This window comes from Larus michahellis, chromosome Z (assembly GCF_964199755.1).
Source record: "Larus michahellis chromosome Z, bLarMic1.1, whole genome shotgun sequence".
NCBI classification, from domain to species: domain Eukaryota; kingdom Metazoa; phylum Chordata; class Aves; order Charadriiformes; family Laridae; genus Larus; species Larus michahellis.
In genome coordinates this window covers 51694561-51712951 of record NC_133930.1, presented here as the reverse complement: position 1 = coordinate 51712951, position 18391 = coordinate 51694561, and the positions used below count along the sequence as shown (strand labels likewise).

The 18391-nt window shown below is 41.6% G+C and overlaps 1 protein-coding gene across 1 annotated transcript in view; it reads left to right on the top strand.

Moving 5' to 3' along the window:
- The first annotated feature begins 496 nt into the window (after positions 1-496).
- Positions 497-18391, top strand: part of ROR2 (receptor tyrosine kinase like orphan receptor 2) — a 159253-nt gene continuing 141358 nt past the window's right edge. The window contains exon 1 of the mRNA XM_074570399.1: positions 497-772. Coding sequence (XP_074426500.1) covers positions 679-772 — 94 coding nt within the window. The 5' untranslated portion in view covers positions 497-678. The remainder of the gene's footprint in view (positions 773-18391) is intronic.

The following is an 18391-nucleotide window of genomic DNA, read 5'->3' as shown; positions in this document are numbered from 1 at the left end:
GAGCAACTGTTTTCAACCGCTTAACGCTGTATGGGTGCAAAAAAAAGCGTCAATTGTGCAGCGAGGAGGAATGCGGCAAAGGAGAGAAGCAGCAGTGGGTTTGGTCGATGAGCCGCCTGACCGCTTATTTTTGGTTTTGGACTCTTTTTGGGGACTTTTCTGAGAAAGCTTGAAGGCTTCCGAGGCTTCGGGGGCCAGGAATCGCCCTTAAGAGGGGGCCCAAGCCCTGCCGGCTCCTGGGGGTCGCCAGGCCCGCCCTGCCCCGTACGGAGGGAAAGGCGGGTGCGGGCTCCCCCCGGGCCGGGGCAGGAGGCGGGGACTGCCCCCGGCAGAGGGTGCCGGAGTACAGGGACTGTCCTTGTCCTGTCCCCCGCCTCCGCGCCTCTCCCTCCCCTCCCCTCCCCTCCCCTCTGTCGGGTTTGCCCCGGGTGACGTTGGGATGCTGGGGAAGGAGGAGGAGAAGGAGGAGGGGAAAGGAGGGCGGCTTCCTCCGCCCCCAGTCGGGCACAGTCCGTTAGCGGGGGCGCAGGGCCGGGGCGGCGGTGCCGAGGAGAAGTTTGCGGCAGCCCCGAGCGCCCGCGGAACCGGCAGCAGCAGCAGGAGCAGCAGCAGGAGCCCGCTCCGCCCGCAGGCGCTGCTACCCCGCGGGCTCTCCGCCGCGGCGGCCGGCCGGGCAGCATGCTCCCCGCGGCGGCGGCGGGGCGGCGGGGGGCGGCGGGCCGCCTGCTGGCCCTGCTGGCGGCCGCCTCGCTCCTCCGCCTCCGCGCGGCAGGTAAGGAGCAGGACCCCGGCCCGAGGGGAGGATGCTGCGGCCCTCGGGGAAGGGGTGTGCGGGGAGAGGGGAGGCAGGGAAAGCTGCGCCTGTCTCTGGGAGAGTTGCGCGCATCCATCTGGGACCGGAGGAGCCGCCAGCATCCCGTGTTGGTGGCTGATGTTCGTGATTTTTTTCTTCCTTTCTTCCTTTCTTCCTTTTTTTTTTTTCTCTTTTCTTCTTGGCAAAAAGTAAAATTGATGTTGCGGTTTTTTACGAGGGGGCGGGGGTTGGCAGGAGACGAGGGCAGCGGTGGCTGGGCTGAGGAGGGCTCGCTCACTAAAACTTTTTCCCCGAGCGCATTCCGGCTTCGCGCCTCTCCTCCGCCGGTTCAGCGCACCCAGGCTGGATGGTGGCCACTGGGGCGGGGGGGGGAGGGGGAAAGAAGGAGAAAACAAAGGAAAAGTTCGGGGTTTTGTTGTTGCCGGGGGTGGGTAGCAAAGAGTGGAGCCTCCTCCTTCACTCCGCCCGCCCTCCAGCCCTCCCCTCGGAGTGGTTATAATAATGTGTTATTATTTGGGCCGTTGAGTGTTGCCAGAATCTCAGCGGGAACCAGGAGGAAGGGGCGGGTGGGGGGGGTGGTGGTGGTTAAAGTTGAGTGGGCGAGGGGGCAGTCGCTGTGCTTGCAGCTGATGGAGACTCAGCGGGTCTCATTCTGTGTGTTTCTGAGCTTTAGAGGGTCCCATTTCCTCGTGTGCCTGGCCGATCCACGGGGACTCAGGAGGACAGCCTTTACACTCAGGAAACACTAGGACTCGGTTCAGCGAGCTCCGCGATTGTTTTTAGGGTTGAATAAACTGCCTTATTAACATCTGACCTTGCGCCGTGGCAGCGGCAGTGCGGCTGCTGAACAGTTGCCAGTTTGTCCGGCATCTCCGAGGCGAGCGCCGTGATTTATAGGGACCTTAGGGAGCGTGTGGGGTTGGAGAGCCGCGATGGTGTAAGAGTTACAGTTCCTGTAAAAGAAGCCGCATAAACTTTTTTTTTTTTTCCCTCTCTCCATGCACGCCTAAAATGTGTGGTGCTTTCAGAGCAGAAAAGGGGAGGTTTAACGTTTTCGTTTTTCCTGGGATGTGAAATACACCGGGGAGGTAGGAGCTGCCGTATTCAGCTCTTTGATCTGTCGTGAAACCATTCTCTGGAAAATTGCCCTCTCCCCCTTTGCAGCCGATAAACCTTGCTCGCGAACTCCTTCCCGGGGTGCTTTGCCCAGGGACTGAGGGAGGGATGACAGGCGGCACCATTTCCATGCCAGGTTTGTAACCCTTCCCGAGCTGTCCCCGCAGGGCAGCGCAGGAGCTCAGCGGGCAAGCAGAGCCTTCCCCCCCTCCCCCCGCCTTCCTGGCTTTAACTTAATTGCACCGAAGTGCAGGAGGAGACCGATGATGTCTTTAAAGAAAAACAGTGATGCTGCAGATTAGAGGGGACTTGTTAATCAATTGCATGTTTGAAAGGGCTTTTCTTCCCTTTGTTGCTTTCGCTAATCCGTTTACCTCTCCCCGGGAGGTGACAGATGCCTATATTTCCTGTTATTCAGCTCCGGGGTCCTGGGTCTTGCCATTTGTTGCATTACCGTGAAGGGAGAGGGTCAGCAGAAAGCTAGAGGTCTGGGGGTTTTCCGGGAGGAGAGCGGGAGGCGAGCGTGTTACAGCTCGCGAGTTTGGGGTCAGTTCCCATCGCGTTTATTTTTGCTAGTGCCTTTATTGCTCCCTTTGAAGGGGGGCCCGCTAACAAATTGCGCGGTCGGCCCCGCCGCTCTGCCCCTCCTGCAGGGTCCCAGGCTCCGGGGATCTCCCGGCCGGCCGGGCCGGGCGGGAGCAGGCTGGGGGGTGTTGGGGGGGGAGGCGAGGGGTCGGAACTGTGGTTGAAGGCAGCGCCTCCTCCCGGGGCCGCGGAGAGGATGGCGGTCGCCCTCCGTGGGATGCAAAGTAGGGTGCCGGGCTTTCTGTTCCTCTCCCCACTTTATTCCCCGGGCAGCTGGGTCTGTGGTTTTTTTTTTTTTTTTGACGCAGCGGGAGGGAGGCGTGCAGGGTGTCCGAAGTGCTGCTTTCCTTCCGTCCTCCCTTCCTTCCGTCCTTCCCTCGCAACCCTTCCCCTTGCTGCCCCCCTGCAGCCCGCGTACCCTGACGCTTGTGCATCTGCCACTGCCAGCCTCTCCCTGCCGCCCCTTCCCCCGCGGCTCCCCGGGGGGGACGCGGGCACTGGGCCCTGCCGGGACAAGCGTGGAGCTGCCCGCTGAGGGAGCGCCCCGGCAGCGGGGCAAAACGGGACAAAAAAGCGCTCGGGCGGCTCGGGTTGCGAGCGTGGCAACGCATCTCTGTCTTTTGTGGGCAAGGATACTGCTCGCTCTGCCTGCATGTGTCACCAGGAGACATTTCAAATTTGGTGAGAACGTTTCAACCTTCTCGGAGGCGGTATAAAATCACAAACTACTGTAAAAAGCGGAATTGGGGACTGTCTTTTATTTTCTTTTGTTTTAAATGCTGCGCCGTAAACGGGTTTGTGATAATCGTCTCAACCACCTGTGGAAAGTGTGGATTCGGAGTCTGAGACTCCATTTTCTTCACTAAATGTGCAGCATACTGGTTGAGAGCCCATAATCACAGCAATAAATACTTGTGTACTTATATTGTTAAGCAGTATTCTTCTGTTTAATTATATTTGCTTAATGGTAAACCGAGTCTTTGGTAATCTATGTTTCATTTAAACATTTATTTTTGAAAATGTTATTTCAGCCTTTTCAGTGCTCACTTTACAAGATGACCAAGTGAGAGGCAACAGAAACTAAGATGGTCGTTTCGTGAAACTGGTGATGCACAATGTACTCGGCTTATAGACTTTTGCCCCCTTGCCATTAAGTAAGAAAGGACTTTTAATCAACGTGAAGTTAGTACTCACATGACTGAGGAAGTATGCAGAACAAAAGGTTTAAAAAAAATAATAAAAAATTCTGTCAACAGAATGTCTGGGAATGAAAACATAATGGTAACTCTGCTATGATTTTGCAAGCAGTGAAGTTTGTAAACGTCTACCTAGTTTTATACAGAAAACCCCTTAATTTCTTGGAGTACAATATTAGTGGATGAAAGAATACAAGTACCGCTTACTTCTGAATGCCTTTAAATGCCTAACTGCAAAAAGTTGTAAAATGCTTGAATCTTTAAAGTTGCATGAGATTTAGCTATAGCTCCCTCCTGACTTTAATAAATGAGATTCAGCACTGGAAATTGCACATGGGTCATGTAGTAAAAGTCGATACAGCTTTGCATACAAGGAGTCTTCACATAGCTTTTAATAAATGACATTGACTACATTAACTATTTTTAGGTCAAACTTTAATCGAACCTTTTCTAGCATTAATTAAATCGTTAAGTAGTTTAGTGGTGAAGTTTATCCTTCGGTCAAGGGTTGCCACTGAATGTTTTTTTCCCCTTGAGTGCCTTGATTATGTTAAGCATTTGTGATGGAATTGCAGTTTTCTCCTTAATCTCTTTTCTACTGTAAACAGCATATAAATGCAAGATGCAGGAAGAAAAGGACCAGTTGGCAGACGAGGCAAATTAATCCTGTTTAGAGAGCTTCCAATTGTTTGCAGGAAGGCTGATCTTTTCTCTAAACTCACTACACTTTGTGTAAGGTGTGAATAGCTTTCAGAACTGTCATTGGCATGGAAATATATTTGACCACGAATTAGAAAACTGACAGTCTTAGCACACTAGTCGATGAGAGCGAAATGAAAAACGAAAAAACGGTAATAAATACTGAGTTTTATTTGATAGCTATGAGAATTTTCTATACAGAATGCTTGTAGAGTCCTCTTCATGGCTTATCTTCAGAGTCTTAAATTCACATTTTATATTCAATATATTCATATCATGTCAGCTAGAAGCAGTCAGCATCTGAAGTTTTTAATCATACTTTTGATTGAGAGAATTTCGTTTAAAGAGCTTTGTATGATTTTGAACATTGCAGGCAAAAAAACCAGTATTAAGCAAATATCCTTTGGTTTTTGTACATAAATCTTTCTATAGTTGTTCTGTGTTGCATTGTGCAGTTGCTCAGAGGGAAGAAATGCTACTCACAGTATTCCATCTAATTTATAGCATCTGTCACTATGTTCTCTCTGCAAAGGATAGCTTGCTATTTAAGTTTGTTTATTCATTGTGAGGCTGTTGCTTTGTAAAGGAAGTTGTCATTAGGCTCAGCATGTCTGGAAAGTATGCAAGTCCTCAAGTCTTCTAATCCACTGACTACAAAGTAGTTAAAGCTTCAAAGAAAAGGAACGACTGGATTTTGCTGCACTGAAAGAAGATGCATTGTTTGTTAATCCTGCTTTTAATTATTACTCATACTGCAGACTGCTGCAGCATTGCTAATAACCGTTTGGGACAAACAACAATTTAACTTAAATGATCGTCTTTCCTCTTGGTTTTGTCTAAACGTGTAAGTAGTTTGAAGTGAAATGTCCCTTACCAGCTTTTTGCATTTACTTTTTCCAAGCCTTTGCCATGCACCAATATTCATTTGCAAACATCCTGCTAGATACTGTTTCTGATGGTCTCCACAGACTTGACTCACAAACAAACTTCTTCTCTTTACATCTGTTTGTCCTCCTCAGCTACTTTGGGAAAGGATTTCCACTTTTTTTTTTTTTTTCCCAAGTGATGCTTCCTGTAATACCTTTGGAAACTAAAAAATATGTATGTGACTTTTCTGGTGGCAGCAAAGGATGCTTTTCAAAGAGTCAGGGTGATCCCTTAGCTGTAGAGTATCACTTTGTCTTTTAACTGGCAGTGGACAAAATTTTTCATTTAAGAACATAATCAAATCTGCATTGTAATTTCAGTGAAAACAAGAAATCACAATAGAAATGCATTTCACTAATGGTATGCTGTTATTGTGGTGGGAGTAAGTAGATGTATTCCACCTACCTTAGGCTTAGCTAGCTCACAGAGGGGTAGCTCTGGTCTTGAGCAGTTTGCAAAGCCTGTTGAAGCCGCAGTGTGGGTATCCTATGCACAGTTCCATGCTTCTGAGCTGGTTTGAAATTAGCTTGTGTGTACCTGCATGAACTGTTGTGCACACATATTGTATCGATAGTGTGCACTGTTTCATGAAAGAAAGGGGCTATGCTGCCGTCCACTGGTTGAATTACTCTACGTTTATATTGATGCTTTCTGGTTTTGATATATAAACTGTCCCAATGCATGCCTGTCTGTGGTGGAGAAGAAGTGTGTTATACAATAGCTGATGGAAGAGGAAGGATATCACAAAACTACCGATTCAGTAGAAGGTATTTGAAGAATGGACGTGGTCTTATGTAGCTGTTCCTTCTGAGTCCAAGGCAGAGCCTACTGGCATCCCCTCAAGGTTTTCTAGTTGTGAGGGCATCATTTCACGGGCACCTGAAGTTCTTTGTTTATTTAGTTGAATCAGCAAGATGACTCTGCTGTAAAGTAATCATAGGGAAAAAGGATTCTGCGGGAGTTAAAGACCACGTGGGCAGAGATGAACAAAGAATTAGCATGATAAAAAGCAGTAAGACCTTTCCTTTTTCCGCTGTATTGATTTTGCTGGAGCAGTAGGAAGATAATTTGTGAGGTTACTGCTTGCAGGAACAGCAAAGTGAAGTCGACAGGAACTGTTCCAAACCACAGTTTGGCCAGTGTCTGGTTTGGAAGCGTGAGTAGTCCAATCAGGAAACTAGATTTTGTTCCCATAGATATTTTGTCACTGAGCTCTCCATTGATTTCACATGGGAGATATGCGTCTAAGTACATTTTACATTTGATACTTCCACTTCAAGTGATGGGAACTTGTAAAGAGAAACAGCAAACACACGTTTGATGTTCTTTCTTGAAAGAAAAATCCCTATGTATATATTGTATATATATTAATTGTATGAATTATATATTTATTAACTGTATGAAACCTCTACTGAACTTAGATTTCTATCTTCTAATTGCTCTGTTTGGACACTTCCTTTTATATGAGCAGCATAAACATTTAATTCTGTAACTACAGGTTATTGACCCTTGTCCTCATCAACGCTGCTCTACGCTGTTCATTTAACAGTTCATCTGGTAAGTATTATTTCAAGATGAAGTGGCTTCTGTAAATGATTTTCCTTGCTTTTGGTAGTTTAATGCCTTAGCATTATTATTTATGTGGTATTGTGTATGTAAGTAGAATGACTTGTCTAGTTGTATAAAGAGAGGATAAATTCTGTTAGCGTTCTCCTAAAATTGTGAAGTCTTACTTTTCAAAACAACATATACAACTGTCTAGTTGAATCATAAATCAAAGCATCAGAGGACTAATTCCTTATCAAAGTAATAATGCAGTCACATATTCAGTTATAGAGTAGACAGAGGACAGATAACATACAGCAAAAGACAGGAAGAATTTTGTGGTTTTTTAGGAGGAAAAAAGTATAAAAACTATTGTAAATAATTAATTTCTACTAGTCAGAAACACTCTCTTCTTCTATTTCATATGAACTGTAAACAAAAATAAGTTCATCATATGTAAATCTAAAAGAGGAATCACAGAACTCTACCCAATTCAAACTAATGACACTGGCAGGCTCCTGCACAAACAGAAGATCTTTCTTTCCTTTCTGCAACAGGATCGATCTCATACCCCTAACTTGGAGGTAAAGGACACTCAAAAGATTTTTTTAAAGAACAAAATTCAAGCGCAGAGATAACCCGCTCCTAAGCTTTTTCTGTGCTGGTTAACTCAGCACAGCTCAGGCATTTGAGCTGTGTTTCACAGCAAGATCTTAAAGTTACTCCTTTTGTACTTTTCTATTTGTAAGACATTAATCTTTCACTTCTAAGGCCCTTAACAAGGTGTAACTGTTGTACTTTTATTCTTGCACATGGCCAGTGGTCATCCATCTCTAAAAGTACTGTTAAAAGAAGTTACTTCCTCCCCCCTCTCCAGGTCTTCATGATGTCCTTCCTGCAGGATATTACCACCTTCCAACTTTCCTGTCAGAGCAGTGGGTGGATGTTCATCAATCTGTTTCAGGCAACAACAACAAAATCCTGCAGTTCACTTGCTCTAAGCTAGCCCAGTTGATTTTGAGTTTGATCAGATTTTGCTGATACACTAGAGAAGCATTTTTCTTTATAAAAAGTTGCCTTGAGCTGCGCCTACCCTGAGGTCTTAATTGTCAAGTAGCGCAAAACTACCCAAACCATCTACCAGAGAGCTGACTGGACAAAAATTAACCCTGCAAGATCGAAGCCAGTGCTGGCTGGGCTGCCTGAACTGGCTTCCCTCCTGTCCCCAGGAGCACCAATGCTGGTGTGTGGAAGGGACCAGACTGGGTGGCTGGAGGGCCAGAAGCAGGAGCACAAGGGAGGGGGAGCTACACCTAGCACTGAGTAGCTTAAGTTGCCGTGGGACAACACTCTCATAGATAGAAAGTGTGATATGCAGAAATATTAACATAATTGTGTGGGTTAGAAATTTTAGAGTCGCTTTCACAATATCATTGTAACTGATGGCTGTCTAAGATTTGGATTCTGCAGAGCTGAGCTGAACCTGGGCAGTTTAAATAAGAAAAATCTCGCCTGCCTCGAAAGTCTAGTCTGCAAAGAAGTGTTTAATTAGTTGTCAGGTAGTTATTCTCACCACAAATACTCTCTGTCATTTCTCTTTGTGTTTCAACAGTGGAATCTCCAGCAGTTGTTTCTTAAGCTGAATTTTAGTGAATTGTACATTGCATTGTACTAGGTAAGAATGAATGATCTTTTGAAATTAAATAAGTTAATAAAACAAGGGAGATTTTTTAGTACAACAAACAATGAAATGGACAAAAGGAGAGTTTTGCAAAGGTTCTAGAGATCTGCCAAAGCTTTGAGTATGCTATTTGAATATTTGAATATTCTAAGTTGAGGAAATAAGAATCTTGTGGCATCTAGCCATAATTACTCTTTTAAATCTTACAATTTTCTGTTGACAAATACAAATCATGCTTCTTTAGAACAGACATAAAAGATTTTTTTCATAAAGTTGAAAAGAAAAAACGGGGAGGAGCCTGTGACAGAGAAACCAGAGAATTATATTCATATATGAAATTTCTTTACTGGGGAAGGAGAAATTAAAATTGTGGTACCTTAGCAACTCAATAGCTGAAGGGTGAGCTTAAACATTAAAAATTATTTTAAAAATTGTAGTTATAGTGGTGGTTAATGATGACTCCTTTTGTGATCGACCAGAAACCTTTACAAAGGGGAAAGTGGTATTATGTAGATAGAATTACAAGCTTGAACAGGATCTGAACCAAACCTACATGAGGAAAATATATATGCTGCTGTTTTAATTTTAAAAATAACTATGCTTCCTAGCTCTGCCTGGAAGCAATTTAATGCAACAAATTGAATTTTTTTTGCTGAAGTATTTCCAGCCAGACCAGAAGCAGTAGTTAATAAATATCTTGAGAGGGTGAGTCTGTTCTTTATGCTTCATTTTGCAGACACAGTGAATTTGGATATTAATATCTGAAATTGTAGATAGTAATTCAATCTGGTTTTCTAAAGCTGATCTCACATTTATCTTTTTCTCTCTGTGTCAATGTAGAAAAAGGATTCAGAAATCTATTCCCTAACAGAGGTAGCAGAATCCGTTACAAAGTTCATAATACTGTGGTTTTCAAAGCAACAAGAAAAAAAACCACCCACATTTCTTTCAAATTTTATGTCTTGAGAGCTTTTGGAGGATGTTGCACTTGAGAAAAATACACGTTTTTGTCAATGTGTTATTTAAGAACACATCAAGTGCAGAGAATGCTTTGAAGAGGATGGTGTCAGTTAAAGTCAAGAGCATGTAGAGTTAGGAAAGACAGGTTTCAGAAGTTATCCCCGTTTGTAATCTAAATGCCAAATTTAAAACTAGGGAGTGGTTTTGATTCTGGAGCTTGGGGAGGATGTATTTACACAGGAAAGGACTGCAAAAAGCAGAGGTGTCCGTTTACAGCGCATTTTCAAAATTACAAAAAGTGGAAAATGTTAACTCACGTTTACTGAACACTTACTGTGCCCACAGAGGTAGTTATTAGAAAGTACTAGTTCAGTGTGAAACCACAGAGCAAACTAGATGTAGTAACTTCTTCCTGCAGACAAGTCTTTAGTGATCAGTGAAATACTTGAAATGTCATCTTTGTTCGTGCTGGCCACTGGCATGTGATTTATCGTTTCTAGAAAGAAATAGAGAAAAATCAAACCTCAGTACTGCGTTGTTAGGCTCTGTAGAAATTCTTCAAGTGCCTTTATGCCTGTGATATTTTCTAGGAAGCTCTGGATCTTCTGTAACCATAGTATGATTGGGGAAAAAAGGATCAGAAAAGATCTTGAGAGGTCGGATTATCTGTTCTTCAAGACAGAATCACCTGTAGCTAGCATAACCTATTCTCAAGAGGTGACAGGAACAGAGACTCAGTGGCTTCCACAGGCTAGCACACAGGCTTAGGGCTTACTTATGCTTGGTTGTAATTTGAGTGTGTTACCGCCTCTTACAATTTATTACTCTACCCCTTGTAATTGTATTTTTTTTGTGTGTGTGTGTGACTTCTGAAAGTGTTCCTTAAACTTTGAAATGCACACTTTTCAAAAATTATCTTATTTCCTGGTAGGCATCTCTCCTGGGACACCCTTGTCCCCCTTCTTTTTTTCTCAGCCTTTCCTCTTACATCATGTTTTCTGAATTTCATGGTTGTGCTTGTTCCTCCCCGCTGGACTTGCTCCAAAACATCTTTCTTGAAGTGAGACAACCAAAACTGGTGTATTCCAGCTCAGGCTGCACCAGCACTGGCTAAAGGAAGAGGATTATTTCCTATATTTACCAGATGACGTTGTTTTTATTTCCCAGAGTGATGTCTGATTGTTTTGTGGCAGGATGGCATTGCTCAAGTTCTGATCTGCTCCAGATCTTTCATGTGGAATTGTTGCCAAGTCCCCGTTTGGTACCAATGCAATGGTTTAAGTACAAAACCTTCTGCCTCTCTTCACTCAGTTGTGCATCTTTATTCCCACTTGCTCCGTACCATTTTTTGTTGATATTTTATTTTGTTTGCCAGGATTAGAATATTGGCAACACGTAACAGCTTACTGTTGCCTGTGGAGTTCAGTAGGGGAGGTATCCATAGCTCTGAAACTTTGAAACTCCATCATATCAGTTAACCACTGAGTGTTAACTATTATAGTTTTCCAATGAGTTGGAATTTGTCTTTACATAGCTTTTTCGTATTTCACCTGTTAGAATGTCATGTGGGACAGTTCCCCCCAAGCTAGTGATCACCTTAATTTCCCGCTGGCACCTCAGCTTCATGCTATCATTCAATACAGAATATGAGTTGTCATATTACAGTCCTTGGGAGCTAAACTTTCCCCAGCAGAAACTCTTGTGACATGTCTAAGTCTGTGCTGCTGTGGTTTCTTTTTAAAAAACTTGCCTTTCTGTAACTTAACTTTCTGTAACTGTGGTAAGCTATGTTGTCACACTGTACCAGAGAATGAGATTCATCAATTTGAAAGACAGAATTCAGAGCTGATTATTTTCAAAGATTCATTTATCTTTTTTTCTGAGTTCAGACAAAGTCATTAGAAAACTTGCTGTAAATAGTAGTTTCTCTTTATGTATTAATTTCGTGTCTGCATCAATTTAATGGGTGGAAGTTGTATCCTTTAGTGTCATACTGGTTAATATTTTCCTGCTTCTTTTGCTCTTTAAAATCTCATATTGTGTGAGTAGTTTCATTTTGCAAGACTAAGGCAATTCACCAAACCTACTGTACATTTGGGAGCATATGATATAATTTCAATTTTAAGCATTAATATTTATCTGAAATAAATTATGGGCTTAGAATTATAGAAATAATGTAAGAATAAATATGTGCACCTGTCATTCTCTCTATAGGGTTTTCCTTGGTGCCTGTAACTCCCATTATCCTGTCCTCTTCCTTCATTTTACGTTTCCTATGATTTTATTTCTTTCCCTACAAAGCATTTAATTCTGACACTTTTTGTGGGTTTTTTTGTGGTTTTTTGTTTGTTTGTTTTGTGTGTTTTTTTTTTTATTTTGTGGGGGTTTTTTTTGTTGTTGTTTTGTGGGGTTTTTTTCTGTTTTGTTTTGTTTTGTGGGTTTTTTGTTTTGTGGGTGGTTTTGTTTTGTTCCTGACTAATTCTTTGCTGATTACCTAGCACTTTATATCTTAGGAATTCACAAATATGCTGTAGTTGCCTATCAATGGTAGGAAGCACTACAAAGCAATGTATAGAGGCTGCCTCTAGCTGTCTGGAAAAAAATGCCTGAACAGCAGGTAGGAAAAATACCTCCAAACAGATGGTTTTCTGTGACTAATTGAGCCATTAGCAACATGCTCCTTCATAACTGATGCTGCCTGAGAAAACTGCTGATATCAGCACCTGTACTTTTTTTGCATGGGTTGGAAGAGTAAAGCCAGGAAAGGGTGAGATGGGGAGAATGGCTCCAATGAGGTGGGAGTGGGCTGAGGTGGATGGGCTTCTCTGAGCAGAGGAGCTGGACTGTGATCAGTTTATGAGGAAAATAAATGTCTGTGGCACGTGTAAATGGGGTTAGGGTTATGAGAATGTGTGATAGGAAGTACAGGGGAGGTTAACATCCTCATGAGTGCAGACTGGCAGAGAATTAGAAACTTCTACTGCTGCCATGCCAACACGGCTGGGTGGTATAGGTACACCACACTGTGCTTGGGCAAGTCCTGTCTTATACTTTGGATACTTTCCTTGTCTTCAGGACTTACAATGTAAGCAATGACAATGTCTTTCACTATGAGTTGTATAAATTTTAGATCTTAAGTTTTACTTGAGAAAAAGAAGGGAGGTGAAGTTGCATCTGCTGTGATGATTGGATATTTCTAATGTCTTGCCCGATTTAAGACACTCAAAGTGGATAGATGCATGAAGGAAGAAGTAATTAACAAATTTACCATCTACAGGTCCTGTCACTTGGAGAGCCATAACAGTGTAAAAACAATGGTGGACTCTGGTTATTTAGGAAAATACACATGCTTTTTTTTTTTTTTCTTCAGGTCAAAACTATACTTATGAAATATTGAAAATTATGACCTCCTTTTTCTTTGCACATGTCTGATGTATGCAACCCCTTTGTGGGGTCTATTTGTTTTTTGTTTGTTTGTTTTTTCTCTGTGCTGTTTTTTCTAATATGTTTGCATTTAGTTTTGGGGTTTTTTTTCCCTTTTTCCTTTTTTTTTTCTTCCTCCTTTGAACTGATGGAACCACTCTCTTTGGTAATTCTGAGTCAGTTAGGTCAGTCCTGGGCTTTTCTGTACAGAGGCTGCCAAGTTTTTCTAAAATATGTCGTGGTTTAGGGATTTGGATGAATGTCCAAAGGGGACCTAGACTTGAGACTCCCAAATGTCTTTATTTTAAAACCATAATTTGGAAAGGGTCCTTCCTGAGTCCCAAGAGAAAAAAGCCAATACTTTCATTTATACTGTTAGTCATCGTTCTCTCAACCGTCAGAGTTCCCCTCCCTTCTGAAAAGCCTACAATTTTACAATTTGTTTTGCTGCTTTAACAAAAATAAGTTTAGTTGATTTAGTGGTCTGTTTTGCAATGGAGTGTCTTACCTAGCTCATAGTTTAACTGTTAACAAGATATTTATGAAGTGGTAAGAATTCTCTACTTTGTGGTAAATTTAGAGTGGGGCAAAATGCTATTTAACTAGCAAATAAAGTAGTTTAGCTTCAAATTGTATGTCATTAAATGCAACAATTTTAATTTTTTAGTAACTCCCTAAATAAGTAGAGTATCTGGAACTGCTCGAAACTTAAGTAATTTGATGTCTACTATAGGAAAAGCATTTCAGATAGATTAATGTTGCAAGTAGCTATCCAAGGGAGGAAATTTTTTAATTTAGAAACCAAGTTAAATTCGTACTCTTTTTTCTATGTGCAAACTATAAAATATAACTGAAGACTAAGAACCTGTTCCTGAGCTCATTTTTTCAGTACTCAAAACTCATTTGACTGATTTACCGAATACTGTGCTAAGTTCTTCTGAGTATTTGAAGCTGGCATTTGTGATATTCGCTTGGGAGTGTGTTGTCTGTCATACAACAACAGTGTTATCTGCAGATGTTTCCCTCATTTTTGCATGGTTCTTATTTGTGTTTAACAATACAATTACAGTCATAGTAGTTAAGACCTAAGCAGAAGAAACAAATACAGTTTTTTTTAAAGATTTCTGTATGAACCACTGCTTCATCGTCAAAGGTTTTGAAAACAGCATTTTTTTGGGATTTCAGTTGCATCTATGAACCAGTAATAGGTTATCTCTGTGTCTCTCCATGTACTAAAGAAATTTTATGTGAGTGTTTTCTCTTCCCAGTTGTGTATCAGCAGACTTTACCAGGCATGACTTGTCATGTATTGAATTTTGCAATAAATAATAGACTAACACTTACATGATAAGTAAGTAATTAGTGAACTACATCACTAATTCATTGGCTATGTTTAATTATCTCTAAAGTGCCATCTCAGCTTTACAGAAACAATTTTTACTGTCTTCTTGGAGGCTTCATTTTACTTGAGCTTCAGTTACCTGGACATCCATTTCTGTGTAATCCCTATTTCTGTCTTGGTCTAGGCGTTCAGACCTTTGTGTAGCGTAGAACAGTTGCTTTGGTCTCAATTTTTGTTGTATATTTTCATCTGTATGATTATAGCTCTGACAAAAGAAATCTTCAGGAAGTCATGTTTTCCTGACTCTAATGTGTGTTTTTGCATTAAGATGGTTTCTAGTTCACCATATGGTTTTATTGACCTGGCATACAATATTGAGTGAACCCTGACCATCTAAAGCCATGCTTGCTTGTCTCTCCACAAGACTGGACAGTGAAGGATGTATGTGAACCATGAGTTGTTCAGAACTAAGACCACATAAAACTATTTTTGTAAAAATCTATAGACTGTTCTGCCATTTCCCCCCAAGCACCCATCTGCTGAGATGAACTTTATAAGACCTGGTTTTATAAACACATTTTGCATATTATTTTGCTTGTAAACCAGTTATCTTATATGGTTAACACTCTCCTAAATGTGTATCTCATAATTAGTGTCATAAATAAAACAGTTTTGCCAGTGGCTTGCAAAGTTCATGCACACATACAGATTGTATGACAAATTAGAGGTCTCTGTATAGGAGTCTAGCAATTAATAAAGCAATGCTGTGTAAGACTGGAATAGGTTGCTAAGGTAATGGCGTTCTCAATTACATGTGCAGCAGTGCTGTTCTGGAGGCAATCTCTACCACTTGTATAAGACAGCTAGTGAAAGTTTATTAATTAAGTTAGCATTTATACCTCTTTGATGAAGGTAATAAGGAGTTCTCAACTTCGTAAGAAACCAGATTCTCTCAGTGAACATTCAATAATTAGTTTTTACCTGAATAGATGATGTACATTAAAAAAAAATGTGACCTACATGATTATAGTATAACTTTATAAAAATAAAATTGAAAGACATTTCACTTGCCAGATATGAGTTGCTGTGTTACTTCTGCAACCATTAGAGTCCAACATCTGAAACAGAGCGGGGAGTTGCAACTCACTGACACAGTTGTAGGTGTCAGTGATACTTGTATTGTGGACTCAGCAACGCTTCCTAAAACTCCTGTTGCAAAGTGAAAGAACTTTATAAACGCTAATTGATTTTCAAATTGCATGAGAAAGTGAGATGGTCTTATTTATCATATAAATGAGGAAATTGAGGCAGAAGGAAGGTATGTGAAGTGTGCTGAGAGCAGAGGTTTTTGTGTGAGCAGAAGTTTCCATATAGCATGTCCATGAACATGTGGCACCAGACATGATTGTGCATATGCACAATATGATGTTTAATTGAGAAGTTAGTAAAATACTAAGAAGAAAAAATAACAGATCAAAATGCTAAAAGAAAAAAATAAAGTAAGAATATACCAGAAATTCCTGTTGCTGATTTGGATTCAAGTAGAAGTAAAGCAACTAGCTTGCTTACATTTTTATCCAAGGAAATAAGAAATTTAAGCTCTTCTTACTGCATTTCAATAGCTTTGGCCTACTGCTGTGGTTCACTCTTAATGATTACTGGTTAAAAAAGGGGGATTGATAGCATAATGGCAAAAACTTACAGCATTTCTGGAGCAGTGTCATGAGCAAACTAAAACTAACCAGAATTGTAAAGAGATGTATAAAAGTCTGTTTGCAGGTTAAAACAGAAAGCATAGGAGAAAAATAGGCATGTAATTACTGGAAAGAAGCTTAAGAATCGTTCTAAAATAGCTGAGTCTAAGATCTTCTCTTGTTAAAATGGATTTATCAGAAAATGGGGAAAAGTACGTGGACAACTGGAGAATAATTGAATCATGGAACCATTGTAACTTCCAGTTGTAGTATATGTTTGGAGAAAATGACTGTTCTTGAAAGCAATGTATCCAGTGATTAGAAAGTTCCTGAGATATAGTTGCTTGAAATAATTTGGGGAACAGCAAAAAGCAAATTTGTCAAGGCATTTTTTCTTTTTTAAAGGCAATTCCAGCTTCCATATGCCATCATTTACTCAGTAAATAGAAAGATTTGAAAGTCCTTCTGTGGCCGACAGACTTTCAGGTTTGGGAAGAAGTTGAAATTTTGTGGGCATAGGAGCAGGGATTTGGTCTGAAAGAAGAGAATGGGTGGTGGAAAGCTTTGTTGGGACCAGAAAGCTAAAATGTTACCCAGGCACCCGTCCTGCTGCTGTCAAAAGGAAGCAGCACCTGCATCAGGAGTTTAGAGAAGTAGCTTTCATAGATGTGTAGGGTGGCTGTGAAGATATTGGCTGGCCTGAAGAAAGAGCTTGCTTGCAATAAGTGTGTGTAATATATATTTTTTAATTTACAAGAGGAAGTGCATACGAAGAAACATGCACATCTTTAAATGAAGTGGCAGGACAGTTCTTTTTCTCCAAGAAGGATTTTGCATACTGCTGAATACAGGAGTGCCACACACTACTAGGGCATCTTGTCTGCAGTTCCTTTTTTTCTTCTTACCCTTTTTTCTGTTTATATGATTGCAGAATATAGAGGCTGGTGCGGGCTACAGGGTAATACTACAAAAAGTGTAATACCTGCCTTCAGCTGTTGTTAAGTTGACACAGTTCTGTTACAATCAATGAAGTCACACTGAGGATATTAATAAGCATTCAAACAAAGATTAAATTTGGAGTCTCTTAGACTTGACAGATGATGTTTCTAGTTCCTGAAGATGTTTTAGATTAGAAATTTTGTGTTCGAGCCAACTGGCCTCCCCTTGAAGCAATATAGATGTTGTAAATAACAACATTCCTCTGGCCATGGATCAAGATACAGGAACTGATTTAATCTTGGACTTTTATATGCCTTTGCAATTGCTTATTACTGGATTTCAAAATACCTGGGTTTTGTCTTTCTATTAATATTTAGTTAAAAGATGTCTGAATGCTGTTGTTTGGATTACTTGATTACAGTTTATAACCATTCATTATTTGCTTTGGTTTTTTCCCAAGTGTAAATCAGAAAGGTGGGGTATTTTAGATTGCTAACAGGGTACAGATTGTTTTTGACACTAAAGGCAAATTGGTTAAAATGAAAGATAATTTAAAAATTTGTCTTTATGCCTCTAATTCATGCTATTCTGGTAGATATGCTAAAGAATGTGTAGATTTTTCACCATCCTAGAACGATGCTCAGGCTGCTCTGAATTTTGATAGCGTTCGCTTGCCTAAATGCCTATTTTTCTGGCTTAGTTTCGCAGTGTATTTTCCTGTACCTTTTGTTCTCAGGTTCACTCATGAGTATAAGGCTCGTGGAGGCAGAATCTAAAGCTAGATCTTTTTTTTGCTTTTTATCTTAGTGGAGCAAGTATCACAGGACATTTCTGTACTGAGTCTGCTTTAATTTACAGCAATTTGCATATGTTCAGGTTTATGTCTGCGTTTTTACTGAGGGATGTCTTTCTGAGAGTGCTGGGGCACTTAAAGGCAGAGCCTGGCCAATGGCCATGTGTGGGGTAGTTCTTGATGGGCTGGATTTAATCATAGAATCATAGAACGGTTCCAACCCCTCTGCCATGGGAAGGGACATCTCCCACTAGACCAGACTGCTCAAAGCCCCATCCAGCCTGGTCTTGAACACTTCCAGGGATGGGGCAGCCACAGCTTCCCTGGGCAGCCTGTTCCAGTGCCTCACCACCCTCACAGGAAAGAATTTCTTCCTAATATCGAATATAAATCTACCCTCTTTCAATTTGAAACTGTTGCCCCTCATCCTATCACTACACTCCCGGATAAGGAGTCCCTCCCCATCTTTCCTGTAGGCTCCTTTTAGGTGCTGGAAGGCATCTATAAGGTCTCCCCAAAGCCTTCTCTTCTCCAGGCTGAACAACCCCAACTCTCTCAGCCTGTCCTCATAGGAGAGGTGCTCCAGCCCTCTGATCATCTCCGTGGCCCTCCGCTGGACCCATTCCAACAGGTCCATGTCCTTCTTGTGCTGAGGACTCCAGAGCTGGATGCAGTAC